At 37.9% G+C, this 18188-nt stretch overlaps 1 protein-coding gene across 2 annotated transcripts in view; it reads left to right on the top strand.

The window, feature by feature from the left end:
* The window catches only part of ARFGEF2 (ADP ribosylation factor guanine nucleotide exchange factor 2), a 49651-nt gene extending 31938 nt beyond the window's left edge, over positions 1 to 17713 (top strand). Inside the window, exons 23-39 of one of the 2 annotated variants that reach the window (XM_063297088.1) lie at positions 309 to 408; positions 4832 to 4872; positions 4957 to 5126; positions 6090 to 6241; positions 6346 to 6518; positions 7039 to 7199; positions 7709 to 7839; positions 8051 to 8180; positions 9229 to 9364; positions 10704 to 10842; positions 10924 to 10978; positions 11257 to 11365; positions 12334 to 12464; positions 12686 to 12854; positions 14336 to 14474; positions 15477 to 15594; positions 16054 to 17713. In XM_063297088.1, coding sequence (XP_063153158.1) covers positions 309 to 408; positions 4832 to 4872; positions 4957 to 5126; positions 6090 to 6241; positions 6346 to 6518; positions 7039 to 7199; positions 7709 to 7839; positions 8051 to 8180; positions 9229 to 9364; positions 10704 to 10842; positions 10924 to 10978; positions 11257 to 11365; positions 12334 to 12464; positions 12686 to 12854; positions 14336 to 14474; positions 15477 to 15594; positions 16054 to 16230 — 2231 coding nt within the window. In that variant the 3' untranslated portion in view covers positions 16231 to 17713. Of the gene's footprint in view, positions 1 to 308; positions 409 to 4831; positions 4873 to 4956; positions 5127 to 6089; positions 6242 to 6345; positions 6519 to 7038; positions 7200 to 7708; positions 7840 to 8050; positions 8181 to 9228; positions 9365 to 10703; positions 10843 to 10923; positions 10979 to 11256; positions 11366 to 12333; positions 12465 to 12685; positions 12855 to 14335; positions 14475 to 15476; positions 15595 to 16053 lie in introns of those variants that run through there. The other variant, XM_063297089.1, reaches the window with a different exon arrangement.
* The last annotated feature ends 475 nt before the right edge of the window (positions 17714 to 18188 follow it).

Raw genomic sequence — 18188 nt, 5'->3', positions numbered from 1 at the left:
CATGATAGTAAAAATAAGAAACTGAACTGGAGACAAACCCTGTAGATCACTTTTCATCAAACCTTTAGTCACACTGCCGTTTATGAACCCCCAGAACTAGTCTCCTTAGCTGCTGAATCACATATAACATAAAAAAATTGATCACCTTAGTTTGCCAGTTTTGTAATTCTTTCAGCATTTCCCTCTATTTTCCAAACTCTGACCTACGTGTTGTTCAGCTAGATCACAGTGAAATAGCCTTATAATGGATCCTAGTGCTGATTTATCTTTTGTATGTAACAATTTAATGTTGGTTTCTTACTAATTAGGTAACCTTGTTGGTGGAAGCGTTGATAAAAGACAGATAGCCAGCATTCAAGAATCTGTGGGAGAAACCAGTTCTCAAAGTGTGGTGGTAGCAGTGGACAGGTGTAGTATTGTTGTTTCTGTATGAAGTGTGATAGGTTATTTGTTTATTTCAGTAGGGTCTAACATTGGTTTTGGGATTCAAATGCTAGTTTTAATACTTTTTAATTAAATTGCATCATCATTCTTGGGGCATGTCCTGTTGGCAGATGCTGGGAAAGCCTTTAGCCCAGGAGAGGTCAAAAAAGTCACACACCAAGCATTTCTATAAAAATAATTTATTTACAGAAAACAAAACAAAAGCAAAACATTTAAAGGACTTAGCTCCCTTTGGAGCAAGCCTTGCTTGCTACATTGCCAGCAGAGAAAAAAAGAGGAAGTGAGAACAAGTCCGGGCAGGTCCTCTCCTCCCCCCAGGCTATTTTGCATGAAGCACGTGAGAGGAGACAATCAAATACAACCCCTTCACCTGGCCAAATGATTAGGTATAATAGCAGCTTAATCTGTTAGTAGGAAAACCTCAACACTCCCCTTTTTACACTACAGATTAAGATGCATAACCAATCTTCTCTGACTTTATATGTCTTTCCATTCACATTACTTTACCATTATCTCCCCTTTGGTTTAACAGAAGCTACCATTCTTCTTCCTGTGTTTTTCCAAACCTAGGTTGTTATATTTCCAAGGCTTTTTAATGTGAAATGGCTTTTCATGCAGGCTTCAAAATCGAGCCTTTGTTTTTCTGTTGATGTGAACAGCAGCAAATCATCAACATAAATGCACAGATACAGCCTTGTTTGTCCTTCTTCATATATACACAGGGATCTGCTTTTCCTTTTTCAAAACCAAAATTCTGCAGTTTTTCATCTACTTTTTGGTTCCAGGATCTAGCAGCTTGTTTTAATCCATAGATTGACTTCTGCAGTTCACAGACTAGATTCTCCCCTTTTTCATAGCCAGAGGGTTGCTGCATGTATAATTTGTGATCTAAATCTCCATAGAGAAATGCAGTCTGAATGTCACAGTGGTTAACTGACATTCCCTTGAGTGCAGCAACTTTTAACAGTAATCTAATTGATTCACCTTTAGTAACTGGTGCAAAAGTCTTGTCAAAGTCTAAATCTTTCCTTTGAGTGAACCCTTTTGCAACCAACCTTGCTTTATATTTTTGGATTTTGCCATCAGCATCCCTTTTCAGTTTGAAAACCCACCTACAACCCAGACAGCGTTCATTGGGAGGTAGATTTACCAGTTTCCATGTTTTATTTTCTTTCAAGGATGCTAATTCCTGTTGCATGGCAGAATGCCAATTTTGTGCAATCTCAGGTGGTAAAGCATTCACTTGTTCTAAAGACTCAGGTTCTGTGAATATGTGAAAAGCCTTTACTGTTTCAGCCTGAAAACGTGATGGAGGAACGCCTTTATTACTCCTCTGAGATCTGCGAGGTAATACAGGGCTTAAATTTTGACTCCTATCACTGTCCTGAGAAGCATCTGTCTCATCAGACAGATCTTCAGTTTGCTTTTCTGGTTTAATGTCCTCATCAGGCAAAAGATCACCATCAGCAAGTCCTTGCTGTTCTCTTGTGGTGGTCAGTTCAACTGGAGAGCTAGAATTTAATCTCCCCCAGTTTTGTTCAGCAAAAGAAGCGCTTTTGCTAATTATTAATTTCTCTCCCATTATGAACCTGTAGCTCCTCTGGCTTTGTTCATAGCCAACAAAGATAGCTTTCTTTGTTGTGGGGCCTCCTTTCCTTCTCTGCTGTTTTGGAATGTGAACCCATGCAGTGCTACCAAACACTCTAAGATGGCTTACCTTTGGTTTCACACCATAAAACAAATGGAATGGAGTGTCCTGAATCACAGGGTTATAGAACCTGTTCTGAACATAAGTGGCAGTCGATATTGCCTCTCCCCAGAACTTAAAACATAATCGTGAATCTTTTAGCATGCATTCCATCGCATTTTGCAAGGTTCTGCCCTTTCTTTCAGCAACACCATTTTGCTGAGGGGTGTACGGGTTAGAAAGAATTTGTTCTATCCCCTTTTCCACTAGGAACCTTCTGAATTTGTGAGAAAGGTATTCTCCTCCTCTGTCACATTGGAGTGCAGATACAGGCCTAGGGAATTTTCCATTTGCCCATGTCACAAAACTTTTAAATTTCTCAAATGCCTCATCTTTATGTTTTAAGATGTAGATAAATGTGTATCTTGAGAAATCATCAATTATGGTCATTGCATACCTTGCTTGTCCAAGACTTGGAGCAAAAGGACCAATAATATCAGAGTGTACAATTTCCAAAGGTCTAGTTGTAACTCTGTCACTGTGCTTACTCACAGGAGCTTTTAGTGTTTTGCATTCTTTGCAAACTACACAGTCTAAGTATTTATCACAGGGTTTTATCTTCAGGTCAGCACACAGCTGTGGCATTTGTGCTATATACTTGAAATTAGCATGACCAAATCTCCTGTGCATCAGGTGTACACATTGGTCATGATATGGAGTGTTGCCAACTGCAGCCTTGCAGCTTGGCTTCCTTGCATTTTGCACAATGTACAAGGAGTCTTTTAACATACCAGTAGCACACAATTTCCCATTTTTACGTATCTCACAACCATTTTTCTTAAATGTTATGATATACCCTGTTGCAGCCAATTGTGCCACAGATAAAAGGTTTGATTGTAAATTTGGCACATACAACACACCTTTTACAGTTCCTCCTAAGCAGGATAAATACAAGTCACCTTGTCCCATAATTTTGGTCACAGACCCATCAGCCAAAGATACACTTTGTCTTTCAGTTTTAGACAGTGACACAAAAGAGCTTTTACAATTACATAAATGACAACTGGCCCCAGAATCTAACACCCATACATCAGAATTACCCTTCTCAGCAACCTGTGCAATTTGCATTGTCTGAAGAGCCTTCTTCTGTGTTGCCCTTGTGTTCTTCTTCTCTGTCTTTCTACTCTTGGGTCTCATGGCACAGTCTCTTTGCAAATGTCCAGCTGAACCACAGGTGAAGCATCGCTGGCTGGCTAGCGCTGTGGCCTCAGCTTCCTTTCCCTTCTTTTCCCTCATTTTCTGGTCTTGCAGCTTTCCAGAAGAGATGGGGGGGGGATCTTTCCTCTCTCTTCTCCCATTCAGAGAGTAAGCGCTATGTAACATACGATAGGGTGAGGTCTGCTTCAGGCATAGCCTCCAGGGTACAAATCAGCGTGTCCCACGTTTCATTCAGTGAGGACAGGAGGATATAGGATTTTGTGAGAGGTGTAAATTCCATGCCTCTCTCCTGCAACTCAACAAACAGCTGCTGAATATAATGCAGGTGCTCAGGAAGGCTATCTCCTTCTGCAAGGTAGGCTCTGTACAGCTTTTTCGTCAGAGTAACTTTACTCCCTGCTGTTGCCTTTACATATAAGTCTCTCAAAGCGTCCCAAAGTTGCTTTGCAGACTGCATGCCTCGCACGTGGACTAGCTGATTGTCCTCAACTCCCAAGATAATGGTGGCTCTAGCCCGCTCATCCTGTCTCAGCCATTCAGCACTGGGATTTTGGGGGGTTTGCTCACCAATTGGCAGCCAAAGATTCTCTCTGCGAAGATACATTTCCATCTTCAGGGCCCAATTCAAATAGTTGGTCTCTGATAGGCGCTCCAGAGGCATCGCTGAGGGCTGGGAGGTAGCCATGGCTCCTTCTTTTGCAAGTCACCTCAGCTAGCTTCTAAGTCCTGCAGACCGGCAGTTGCTGGAAAATCTCCAGGTGGCTCCAAAGAAAATCTTCACAGGTCTTTGCTACCTGCCTTTAAATTGTGCATGAGGTGTGGAGTTGATCTCTCTTTTCTCTCTGGGTTTTACTGGGCACATAACCTGTTGGCAGATGCTGGGAAAGCCTTTAGCCCAGGAGAGGTCAAAAAAGTCACACACCAAGCATTTCTATAAAAATAATTTATATACAGAAAACAAAACAAAAGCAAAACATTTAAAGGACTTAGCTCCCTTTGGAGCAAGCCTTGCTTGCTACATTGCCGGCAGAGACAAAAAGAGGAAGTGAGAACAAGTCCGGGCAGGTCCTCTCCTCCCCCCAGGCTATTTTGCATGAAGCCCGTGAGAGGAGACAATCAAATACAACCCCTTCACCTGGGCAAATGATTAGGTATAATAGCAGCTTAATCTGTTAGTAGGAAAACCTCAACATGTCCATGATGCTGAAGAAAGAGGTTAGATTTCAGTCAAAAGATGAGATTTAACCTTAGAGAAATTGCCATGACTGTTATTGAGTCTTCCCCTCCCCAGCACAAAATGCCATATAATGCTTTAAACTTATAGCTGTTCGGTAATCAGTAGGAAGTTCCATGAAGCACTCTCAGAATATCATATAGAAATTCTGTTTCTTCAATCTAGAATCAAATACAGTATTGCACAATGAGCTTCTCCTAATATTCAGTATGTTGAGGATTAATGCTGCTTCTCTGCTTATTTCATAGGATATTCACTGGTTCAACTAGACTAGATGGAAATGCAATAGGTATGTTGAAAAAATCTGCTCAAATGAAAAATAACTGCACTGGGCCATATCATATTTTACATGTCTTACTTCTTAAACTTTCAGTTGATTTTGTTCGATGGTTATGTGCTGTTTCCATGGATGAGCTGGCTTCCCCTCACCATCCCCGCATGTTCAGCTTGCAGAAGATAGTTGAAATCTCCTATTATAACATGAATAGGATTAGGCTACAGTGGTCCAGGATATGGCATGTAATTGGAGATCATTTTAACAAGGTATTTTAGATTTTAAACATTGTAAAACTTATTTGGTACAGTTTAGATACCAAAATTAATTTGGTATCAACTTAAGACTCATATAGTTTTTGTGGCAAGTTGTTGCACCAGATGGAATACCAACTTGCATTATAAAATCTTGACATGGAATCATCATAGTATACTTTGTGCAGCTCATACATCAAGCATGACAGAAAGTATCAATTTGGTACCAGTAAACTTTGCAGGGACTCAGGACTCTCAACCTGGAGATTGTACATGGCAGATGGGCAAAATTACAGACTACTTGTATAGATATCTAATGTCTGTTGGCTGTAATTTTATTGTAAATTATTTTGGGATTTTTAAATGGGATGCAGTATATAAAATATATTTAAATAAAATATATTTGTTTTCTGACATAGCCTCAATAATGTAATTCATAACTTTCAATCTCATAGGGTGATGAATAATTGTAATGAAGATGTTTGCCCTACAAGAAGGGCAAGAAAGAATTTAATGTGCTAAAAGCTTTTAAATTACTGTATATGGAAAAGTCACTTTTATAGCATGTAAAACTATACAGGATATACAAATGTTTCCATAATTACAATGACTTGAGAGTCTATATTACAATGGGCTTATATTATTTTTTGTTTCTTGAAGATTTTTGTCTGTCTTCTATATGTATTTGCCTTAATGTACTGATATTTTTAAGATTATTTAGGCTTGAATACTTAGGTTTGTCATACTTGTACCTTGATGAGAGTAGAATAAATCATAAATCAACAGCATTTCCTGAAAAGATGTAAGTTCAGGATTAGGGTGATCCTTTTTGGAGAATTTCAGCTCTGGACTCACTCTGATTATGTCTGTTGCCTAAAGTCAAAGACATTTACAACAGATTAAAGCATTGGATTTCAGTAGTCCAGTCTACCTGGGATTACTCTTCTTTAAGAGAATTCCTGTTTTTCTCATTTATAGGTTGGTTGCAATCCTAATGAAGATGTGGCAATTTTTGCAGTTGATTCTCTGAGGCAACTGTCAATGAAGTTTCTCGAAAAGGGAGAGTTAGCCAATTTCCGATTTCAGAAAGACTTTTTGAGGCCTTTTGAGCATATCATGAAGAAAAACAGGTCTGTTACATATCTTGAAATGTAAATCTGTTTTCTTGTGCCTATCTAGAATTATTAATACTATGCAGAAAAAGTCCTCAAATAAGGTAGTATTTTCCCTTTAGATCCCCAACAATTCGGGACATGGTAATCCGCTGTATTACTCAGATGGTGAACTCTCAAGCTGCTAATATTCGCTCAGGGTGGAAAAATATCTTTGCAGTATTTCATCAAGCAGCATCTGATCATGATGGGAATATTGTGGAGTTGGCATTCCAGACAACAGCCCATATAGTTAGTGAGTAAACGTTACGAAAACTAATATGTCAAAAGAAATCGATAATGACCATCTTTATATAGTTGAAATAATAAAATTTGAAATAATTCTTTTTCATACATACTTCACACATATTTCTCATTTGTCTTTCCAGTATAAAAATGAGTGTGGGCTGGGAGGGCAGTTCTCTTCAGACTGTTCAGGTTATCCTACAGGGGAATTCACTGACAAAAGAACTGTTACATTTGCATTGTAACTAATATTTTACTTGACTGCCACTGTGTCATGACCTCCAGTATGCCTGTCTACTTGCTGGGCCACATAATCCGATTGTAAGTTAAGCAGGCTTGGTGTAGCTGCTCAGCTTTCAGAACTGCAATTCTTTGACTTTTTATTATTATGTAGAGGGTCAAATGTTGCTGTAGCAATGTAATTTACATCCTAATTCACCTGATTTCTTGGGTACCAGCTACCCAAGATATCCATGAGGACAGATGTAATTTTAACAGTGGCTTGTTTTTCCTTTTATTTTCTTCTACAGCTACTATCTTTCAGCAGCACTTTCCTGCAGCCATAGATTCATTCCAGGATGCTGTAAAATGTTTATCAGAGTTTGCCTGTAATGCTGCCTTTCCAGATACCAGTATGGAAGCAATCAGACTTATTCGTTACTGTGCAAAATATGTTTCAGAAAGACCACAGGTATTTCTCTTAATCTGTATTTCTGTGGAATTTTTAGACTTAAGATTAATACTTCAAGAGATCTTTTAGAGATATCCATATTATTTCTTCCCTCTTGAACACTCCAGCTAATTTTTAGGACCATTGCTTGCTGATTTTTCATTTAAAAGAAGCTTGCCATTATTGAGTTTAAACTTACATATGTACAGTTCTAGCTGGTGAATATAATTCTCATGATTTATCAGCTTATATTCCTAGTTGGTGAATAATATATTTTCAAATATGAGTTTAAGAAACCTAAAAATCCCGTCCTAACTTATTTCAAATATATTGAAATATGCAGCATTTTAAATTTTGTGTTACTAGTGGACATGTGAATTTATCGTGAAGCATAAATTGACATGCTTGTGTTTAAAGTCCTTTTTGAAATGCGTTCTGATTTTATTTACCGCAATTCTCAATTTTGCAGCAAGATCTGATTAAGTGGTTTCTGTATTTGTACTGATTTACCAGCTCTCATCTGTTCACAGGTATTGAGAGAATATACAAGTGATGACATGAATGTCGCACCTGGAGACAGGGTTTGGGTTAGAGGATGGTTCCCTATTTTGTTCGAACTTTCTTGTATCATCAATCGGTGCAAGCTAGATGTGCGAACAAGGTAATAAACTGTTGCGATTATAATTGCTAGTAAAAAATATTTTCCCTTCATTCTTTCCCCAACAGATGAATCAAAGTGATACTAGTTAAAAGAAAATGTTTTCAGGTTTAGATTTCAGGGCATTGGGAAGAAATTCCATTATGCTAAGTTTCTTCTTTTGCTATTTTTTTTTTTTTTACCATTTGTGATGGCTGTTTTTTTCACATTGTAGGGGACTAACAGTTATGTTTGAAATCATGAAGAGCTATGGCCAAACCTTTGAAAAGCACTGGTGGCAAGATCTATTTCGAATTGTGTTTAGGATATTTGACAACATGAAACTTCCAGAGCTGCAAACAGAGGTATTGAAAGCAATGTTATACCATCCAATTAGGTTTAGAATGCTTTAAAAAGTTATTTAAAACAAGAATAACAGTCAAATAAAATTATACATTTCTGGGGATTTGTTTGAGAAAAGAAAGGCTTTAAAATTAAAATGTTCAATCTGATATTTTCCCCATATGTTAACCTTTAGTTGCATAATCCCCAGTCAGCAGAGTTCTAAAATTCGGAATTCTGAGAGTTGCATTCTAAAATGTCTGGAAGGCAACTGGTTAGAATAAGCTAAGTTATAAGGGTTTTTTAGTGGAGAAAATCAAGCTAACAAACAAAATGGAGGCTGCACCCTCTTTTCCTGCCTGTCTTTTAGATATGAGCATGGTCAGGCCCAGTGCATCTCTTTGCCTAATTCCATCAGACCCAGATTGACACCCTCCCGCCCTGCAGTCCGGTCTAAGCCCGAGAATAGAAGCCTCCTCCCCAGCTCACAGCCCAGCCCATGGACCACCCTCACAAGGGAACTGCGTCAGAGAGAAGCCCCCGCCTTCTGTCCTCGATCAGCGGACGGCCTCAACATTCCATCTCCTTTAACGGGCTTCCTCAGCTCTGCTGCCCTCCGGAAAGGCCCATTTTGCCTAACAAAATAGAATTGACTCCAGGTGCACTGACAAGGGCTGGCCTAGGTTCCCCAAACTGGCCAGCCAATCAGATCCCTAGGAAACACTTCGTTTGATGTGGTATGTTGAAAGGATACAGTGATGGTTTTCACGTTTTAGCCCTTGAATCTTTGTCAAGCTGAAGAGGAATATCAGGCACTCTGCTCTTCAGTTGGCCCTCCAGTTACCACTTACATGGCAGCACATAGAGTATATGGTGCTTCCCTGGCTAACTTTTTGAAAAAGGATAAGTCATGGTCCTTAGAATTTTGCAGTCTAAATGTTGATATAAGGATAGGTGAATCTGTAAACAAAGGTGAACTCATTTTTTTAAAAAAATGATGATTATTATATAATCAGAACCCTTCCCTGTTAGCAATCAGAAAAATACAACCCTTGATTCTTCTCTCCATAGAAGTCTGAATGGATGACTACTACCTGTAATCATGCACTTTATGCAATCTGCGATGTATTTACACAGTTCTATGAAGCTCTGAATGGAATTCTTCTTGCTGACATATTTACACAGTTACACTGGTGTGTAAAACAAGGTAGCTTATTTACATATATGTCACTTTATTCTGAATGAGTATCTTTGGGGCAGCTGTGTGTGAAATTCATCTTCTTTTTCCTTTGTACTTCCATGCATTTCTAAAAAGGATGACTCTGGAAAAAAACCCTATTTTTTGAAAAAGACAAAGTATTTTTACTAATACACTGCATATTCTGTGTGAAAAAGAACAGTACAAGCTTATTGTTTAACTAATGCTGCATTTGTGGCATTGTATTGATAAAAATACGTCTTCCTTATTGCATCTTTCAAAGATTCTTTATTACATAGCATTGTTCTTTCAGTAAACTGGGAGATGGTTTTAAATGCTACGTCACTTGTTAAGTTTTGCATGTGTTCTTTTAAACATTTTTTACAAATTTTATAGAGTGGCTGGGTAACATCAGCCTTTTGTTCAAGTATTGTGTTTGCAATCAATCTGCAAAATTAAATTCTTATTTGAAAAATGAACTCATTAACTACAGATCTGTTTCTTGCAATAAAGAGAGAGAAGGAATGGCTTTTGCAGTGTTGCTAAGTTCCGTTTTCCCCTTTTAGGAAGGAATTATTTCTGAGCTCTTTTTCACCCCTTGATGTCTCAGTCCAGAGAGTCATTATGTTCAAGACAGTGGGGCATTAACATTCCTAGGCTCACACCAAGAATCATGCATGCATCTTTTGGTTTAGATTTTCCATATCACAGCATTGCTGGGGTGCAAACATATTGCCTTGGCGCAAAGATCATGGTAGCTTCCTGTAAAGCTATTATCAGATTTGGAATAGGACACGTTTTCTTTTCTTCCTTCTGTTCCTTGCAACAGTTTGTCCTCTTGCTTCTTAACATTAGCCATGGTTTTCTTCTTTTATATGATTAGTTTTGGGGTACAGGGGTGCGTGTGGAATGGATTTATGCAGCCAAGCTTGGTTTTTAGTTGGGTTCATTAAAAAAAATCCAGACTTGAAAACTGTGAGTAATTTGTTCCATTAATTTCAATGGAATGTAAGTATAGCTTTTTTTTTTTTTAAGTTTTAATATGGATTTTGGATTCTGGTTTTCAGGGAAATCAATGGTTAGTAATCACCATGATTTTGCATTAGTATGAATATATGAAGAACACTGGGTAGCCAAATGCATGGGAACTGTTTTGGAGGGGAAAGAGAGCATGTGTCAATTTCTCATTAGTGTACTATCAACTTATTATCCAGTTTTGCAATAGGTTTATTACTTTCTACTAGGAATTATCTCACAGCACAACTAGTTGTCAACTCAAACTGTACAACTCTCTGATGTTATCATCATAAATGTTCTTGCTTTCACCTGTGATTTCATTTTTCTGTAGATAATGAACAGCTGGCTCGATCAGGTACAAACTGCTTAGAAAGCCTGGTAATATTAAATGGGCAAAAATTCAGTCCTGAAGTATGGGACCAAACCTGCAACTGTATGCTAGAGATCTTCAAAACTACTATTCCTCATGTGTGAGTGTATTTCTAAAATGTAGAGTATGCCAGTGTTTCAGATTCAGCAGTATATCTGATTTAAGCATTTCTTTTTTGAAGCTTGTTGATATGGAGGCCAGCAGGAATGGAAGATGATTCGTCTGAAAAACAGCTGGTATGTGTTCTAGTTTCTTACCTAGTAAAGGTGCATGCGACAGCTTCATGTTTACTGACATTTAATGTGGAAATAAAAATTACAAGAATATTCATCTTTCTGTTGTTTCTGAGATATATTATTTCAAGATATTAATGACATAAACAAGGGAAAAATAATGACAAGGAGCAGCTACAGTATAGTTTTATTATGAAATGTCTGAAGAATTAAAACTGTCTTGAAACTGAGATTTGTGACTAAGGTGTAAAAAAAGTTAACACAGATATATTTTCTATTAGGAGGTAGACCTGGATCGCCAGTCTTTAAGTAGTAAAAATGCTTCAGAAAGAGGGCAGAGCCAGTTTTCAAATCCCACAGATGACAGTTGGAAAGGTGGCCCTTATTCAAGTAAGTTTGCAGTTCATATTGATGCATACATTTTCATTCCAGCCATCTGGGAAGTAAATCCTCAATGCAAATTAAGATAGGCAGCTATGTTTGCAGCAACAGCTGTGTCCAGTTCTGGACACTGCTGCTCTCTTGGTTTCATATTTGGTTTTATGGTATTAAAAGGGCTGTAGAAACAATTATGGCAATCCACTACAAATGATTTTATTCACCATGATTCTGCCTGACCTGTAAGTGCTATAAGGAAGGACTTGCTTAAGGTCCTGTCACTACAAGAGGTGAAAGGCATGTGGGCCAGAAGGCAGCGCTTCTCTGTGGCTACCCTCAGAATATTGGAACATGCTGTCTTGAGAAATAAGATTGGCCCCTTGGCTCTGAAAACTCTTCTTTTAAAGCAAATTTCTGATCTGAGATGATGGTCCCTGGCAATTTTAGCTATATTACGTTGGTAACTTATTACTGTAAGTTATTTTATGTTTTAGTGTTAACTGCCCAAAGTTACTTGATTGGTATGGTATAAAGATTGTATCATTCAATAAATAATCAATACAGGGTATTATCTACAGCACCTTGGCTGAACCGATAGTTAGAACAGTTTCTCAAAATCAAATTATGCTGGTTGCCTTCTTTCCACCATTTGATTGGTTAATTTCATGCCTGAGTTTAAAAGGCCCATACAGTAACAACCAAGTTTGTTTTTTACATGTACAAGTGATACAATTCTATTTTGGGTTTTTTTTTAAAGATACATTAAAATAAATGGCATGGAACCTATTTAGAGATAATAATCATTTTCACTAACCACACAGTAGCAGAGGAAAATCATGTATGCCTGAATCTCTAGAAACAAATGCATAGTGTGTACTAGCTAAGAAGTCTTGTTGAAAGGGATAAAGGCAGTGGCTTTGAAGTAAGAAAATTATATTCTTTTTAGAGTAAAATCTAAATATAATGATATATTATTTTAGACCAGAAACTCTTTGCCAGCCTCCTCATAAAATGTGTGGTCCAGCTGGAATTGATTCAGACAATTGATAATATAGTGTTTTACCCAGCAACGAGTAAGAAAGAAGATGCTGAACATATGGCTGCTGCTCAGGTAAGACACCTGCTTCTTTGATTGACATGCATTCTCTGCTTGCACTGTGTACATGTGGAAAGACATTAATCTATTCAAATACATTTGAGTTAAGATCAAAACTAGGGTCTGCTATATTAAAGCTTTTGTGGAAACTATGTAATACTCTTTGAAGTTTGAGAAGAAACCCTTGTAACCTGCTTCCTTAGCTAATATTTCCTGTCACTGAATTTCCTCTTTAGAGAGACACACTAGATACAGATATACACATTGACACTGAAGACCAGGGAATGTACAAATTCATGTCTTCCCAACATCTGTTCAAGTTACTGGATTGTCTGCAAGAGTCTCATTCATTTTCAAAAGCTTTCAACTCAAATTATGAACAAAGGACCGTCCTATGGAGGGCAGGTAAACATAAAATAGGGTGAATGATGTTAGAAAATTATTGTATCAATTACACTAGTTTAAATTGCAATCTAAACTGTCTACTGGCATGGAATTACTAGTTAGTTAAATATTTAATGTAGAATATTATCGTACTATGTAATATACATTGCTGGTGATCTTATTTAAAGATCAGTACATGCTAAGGTGGACAACCCTTTTGAACCAGAGGATCATATCAGGTACTGTGTTGGGGGCTACATGTGTGCATGTGTATGGGCACACAAACTCACTCATATACATACCTGTAGGTTCAGTGAGAATAGGGGAAGTGACCTTTCCCCTTCCCTTTTGCAAGCCTGCTACAATTGCATTGTCCAGCAGCATCCCAAACAGATCTTTGATGGAATGCTGGGAAATTCTGTTATACAGCACTCTCCCAAGGGCTCATTATTGCTGGGAGGAGGGCACACAAACACTTGTAGGTGGAATACATGGACTACAGGTAGTCCTCGCTTAACCATTTGTTTAGTGATGGTTCGGACTTAACGACAGTGCTGGAAAAACTGGCTTACGACCAGCCCTCATCCTTACAACTGTTGCAGCGTCCCTCCTGTCACGTGATCATGATTTGGGCGCTTAGCAACCAGTTCGCATTTATGACTGTTGCAGCGTCCCATGGTCATGGGATCACCATTTTCAACCTTCCCGGCTGGCTTCTGGCAAGCAAAACCAATGGGGAACCATGTGACTCACTCAGTGACCATGTGGTTTGTTTAACGCCCACAGTGATTCGCTTAACAACTCACAAAAAGGTCATAAAATTGGGTTGGATTCGCTTAATGACCACTTCACTTAGCAACCAAAATTCTAGTCCCAATTGTGGTTGTTAAGCAAGGACTATGTGTAGGTGCCATTAATTTGCCCATCTGTTGTATGAGTGTATACCTGTTCATTTTCTTTCATCACACAGAATTTTGAGATTTCTTGTATGGTCATCCTTAGGTTTGGTGAACTGAAGCCAAAGCAGTAGCATGTATCTTGCCTTTAGAATGGGGAAGAAACACTTGGTCTTTTGTCAGCTTGGGAGAGGTTGGGTATCTGTGGCTTTCCAGAAATTGCTGAATTATAGCTCTTAGCATTCCTCACCATGATTGCCCATGCTAGTTGAGTTTGATGGAACTTGGAGTCTGACAATATCTGGAGTACCACAGATACCCCAGCTATAGCTAAACTCTACATTAAAGTTATAGTAACCCAATATTTCTTTTTTAATTGAAAGAGCCCACTTAAGAGGAAGAGACTGGCAAGGGGGGAGGGTTAACTGTACCCAGCTCCAAATGTTTCTGCTGTTAGGGTTGCACTCACTGAAATATGTGTTTAGAACTTCACAGGTTGAAAGACCAGGGAATAAATTTGGAGCAGATGTACAGTTATTTTAGGTTATTTCAAGATTTGATTTCAAGGTCCTTTTAGGTGTTAAGCAGTATGTCATTAATTTCCAGGGTTCAAGGGTAAATCAAAGCCCAACCTTTTAAAACAAGAGACCAGCAGTTTGGCTTGTTGTCTGAGAATTCTTTTCCGAATGTATGTTGATGAAAACCGCAGAGATTCTTGGGAAGCTATACAAGAGAGGCTCCTGAAGTAAGCATTGTTTCTACCCTTCAAAGTAATATTGGGATGACAATTCCAACAATAGCTTATTTCTTCAGGTTTTCAGGGCCTACACAGAATTTTTCTGTCAACATCATTTTTAATTAAGGAGCTTAAACAAAGCATGCAAAGGAATACTTGTTCAGATTTGATCCTTCATTAAGAGCAATTGGGAAATCTGTATGTGAAAGCAATTTGATATATGTACCCCATGATATTTTTTTAAAAATAATTATTTATTGAGACCCAGTTTGGTTTAGTGGTTAAGGCATCAGGCTAGAAACCAGGAGACCATGAGTTCTAGTCCCGCTTTAGGCACAAAGCCAGCTGGGTGACCTTGGGCCAGTCACTTTCTCTCAGCCCTAGGAAGAAGGCAATGGCAAACCACTTCTGAAAAAACCTGCCAAAGAAAACTGCAGGGACTTGTCCAGGCAGTCTCCGAGAACGGGACACAATTGAACAGATTAAAAAAAAAACTTATTAAAGCTGCCATAGAATTTCCCAATCCTGAACTATACTATTCTGACAGACTTTCTGTGTCCAAATTTGAATGTTCTGTGATAGAGCATTTTGCCCATCTCTTTTTATTACGTATTTTACTTTTTCCACTGACCGACCAACTTTTGTTAAGTAGACAAACATCATTATCCTCAGTATCTATATATTTTTTGTTAGCATCTGCTTTCCATTAGTTTAGTGAAAATGGCAGTGGAAAACAACTCTGAAATTAATTGAGGCTATTTAAATTACTCTTGAAAAGAATGGAAACCCTATTAAATGCCAGTTTAAAAAAATATCAATACTCCTGAATTCCATAATCCAGATTTTAAAAAATTAAATATTGAAAACTGTTGGTATTCTGTCACTTTCCACTCCTCTTGCTTCAAGTATGCATCTGAAAACCACTGCTGATTTGAGAACTAGCAAAAGCTATTTCCTTGATGTGCTTGCTGTTTTCTGTGGTTCTGAATGTTCACATGTTCTTTTCTCTAGTGTGTGCAGTGAAGCTTTGGCCTATTTTATCACTGTGAATTCTGAAAGCCACCGAGAGGCCTGGACCAATCTCTTGTTGCTACTTTTAACAAAAACACTAAAAGTCAGTGATGAAAAGGTAAGAAAAGATTTTTACTTTAGTTTCTTATGGAAACACCGAATTTTTACAGGCTGCTGTAGCCCCCTTCACATGTGTGAAGGGCAGCACATCCAAGATGGGCAGGACTCAGGCCCTTTGCTGGTTGGGGCCAATTTAGGTTCACTGCTTAGGTATACATTACTCTTTGACAGTGACAGTAAAAAATAATCAAAGCAAGGGCATTCTAGTGGCCAGGTGAAAGTGTAATGGGAGGTAGGTTGTCCCTGCAGTAGATAGAATTTTGAGGAAATTCTTAGTAAATGGTTTGGTGGTAGCATCAAAATGTGGGGTAAGCTTTGCAGAAGCATATTTTTTAAATGTGGATATTGCAGTGCCATTCCCTGACCATGGGAACTGTACCTTCAATTGAACCTTACTTTTTTGAGGAATTGATTTGTATGATTGCTTACTTTTTTTTCTCCTCTTTTTCCTCCCAAGTTTAAAGCACATGCATCGACATATTACCCCTACTTATGTGAAATAATGCAGTTTGATTTGATCCCAGAACTCCGAGCTGTGCTGAGGAAGTTTTTCCTGCGCATAGGCGTAGTGTTCAGAATCTGGATTCCCGAAGAACAGTTGCGACCAACAGGGACTCATCCCCTTGCATGGTAGTTCTATGACTGCTATTTACCAAAGCTTGAGTCATGCTAAGTTCACAGAATGAAAGCATAAACACAGCAAAGAAAAACTGATAGGTCTCCAAAGAAGAAGAAACTACAATAATGGGAGCAGCAGGGTTATATTGATCAAACTGGTATTTCAGAAGGCTCTTTCATTACTGTTGTTATTCTGGCTGACCTATAGGAATAGCTGTTCACGTTTGACAATTTATTGCAGTAAATGTCAAGTCATTCTTACCATTCAGCTTGTCTGCTCAAGTCGATTTGCAGTAGTTCCCTCTTAATACCTTCCAGCTATTTGCCCATAAGCTGCTGGAAATAATTAATGAATGGAAACTTTCTGTGAGATAATACTATTTATATAAGTTTGTGATGTTAGCAAATGTATTAATAAATATTTGAGAGGGTAAAAATTCATTTGAAAATTGGCTGGAGCATTTCTCCACCAGGAATGCATACAGTTGAAAATGACTTGGTGCTGTCTCTTCTATCAATACATTTGAATGGTTTGGTGCTGTCTATTCTGTAAGCCTGTAGCAAGATGGTGACTAGGCAGTAATATAAGTAGTCACCCAATTAAAATCCAAAGCAGTCTATCTCTATCTCCCTTACTGCTAGTTCTGACATACATTGCAGAATGTAAGTGGTACATTATTTTCAGAGCAGCACTGTATGTTTTCTAAGGCTAATAATTTTTCATCATATGAAAATTCCCTTGATACTAGGTTACTATCAATAAAGCAATCTGTAAAATATATTATGAAGGAAACACTCTCCCCAGAAAGTGTAGGAGAAAACCAATTCACACTGCCTTTTAATTCAATTATTGCCTCTCTCATGACTTAAATGTTTAAGAAGATTGAAAGCTCTGAAAGATGCTTCTGATTATTAATATCTAATGATTATTAAATAATAAGCAAATGACAAACTCAAATTCTTGGATTAATTTTGAAGTGCTGATTGAATAAATTAAAATTTATACTCTTATTTCCCTTTTGGAGTAATGTACAGATTAAAGTTTGGGTAGAAGCCGTCTATCTTTAATGTGTTTTCAGATATTTCTATTTTTGCTGCCGAACTGTGAGTTAAGGTTGTTTTAATGGCTTGGTTAATGCTTTATTATTATAAGTGGTATAAGACAAAAGAGTCTGGTTCCTATTGGAACCACCTGATTTATTAATATATAGGTGCACATGTACTTGTTAAGGAAGCCTGGTTGCTTGGGGCCAATAAGAAGCAAAGTCACAATTGTATCAGTTCAGTGCTATTGGCTTTTCTGAATTTGGGTCCAAGGAGGGTTTTTATTATCACAATTATTGTAAGACCAGCTCTTACTATTCTTGGCCCAGTAAGAAATAGTCTCGTAAGGTATGGCAGGAAAATTCTGTATAGTTGTAATAATGTAACCGTTTCTATAAGAGGGCAGGAAGGAGATGATTTCTGTCCAAATATATTAAAAATCCAAAAGTATTCAACATATTTTGTTCTTACTCTTATTGGCAAGCATGAACTGTAAAGTGTTAATTAAGTGGGGAGCAGGGAGGCATGGTAGGTGGGTGGCTGCAGCCCTGAGCAAAGGCCCTGAAAAGATTCCATCCAAGATGGCAGGCGTGGTAGAAGAAGTGGAACTTCTTGCTCTATAAATGGGGTTTGGCTGTTCGCACTGCCATCATTTTACAGCTGGGGAACTACCATGGCAGGATTTTTTTTAAATAAATACTAATGCACTATCTCAAGGTAATTCAGTAGTAAAGCAGTGTAAGTTTTACTTATTTATATTTTTTGGCAATTCATAGACATAAAAACAGTTTCTGACACTTAATTTCTCTACCAAAGACTTTTGTACATAGCAAGTGCAAAATATTGTCTTCTGTGAAATATGTTGAGAAACATATAAACGATTGATTAGAAAGGATTGTAGCAAAACATTAGCTTGATTATTTAATTATT

The sequence above is a fragment of the Candoia aspera genome, chromosome 3 (genome assembly GCF_035149785.1).
Source record: "Candoia aspera isolate rCanAsp1 chromosome 3, rCanAsp1.hap2, whole genome shotgun sequence".
In the NCBI taxonomy this organism is placed as follows: domain Eukaryota; kingdom Metazoa; phylum Chordata; class Lepidosauria; order Squamata; family Boidae; genus Candoia; species Candoia aspera.
The sequence above is the reverse complement of the archived record's forward strand: the minus strand, read 5'-3'. Positions and strand labels throughout refer to the sequence as shown.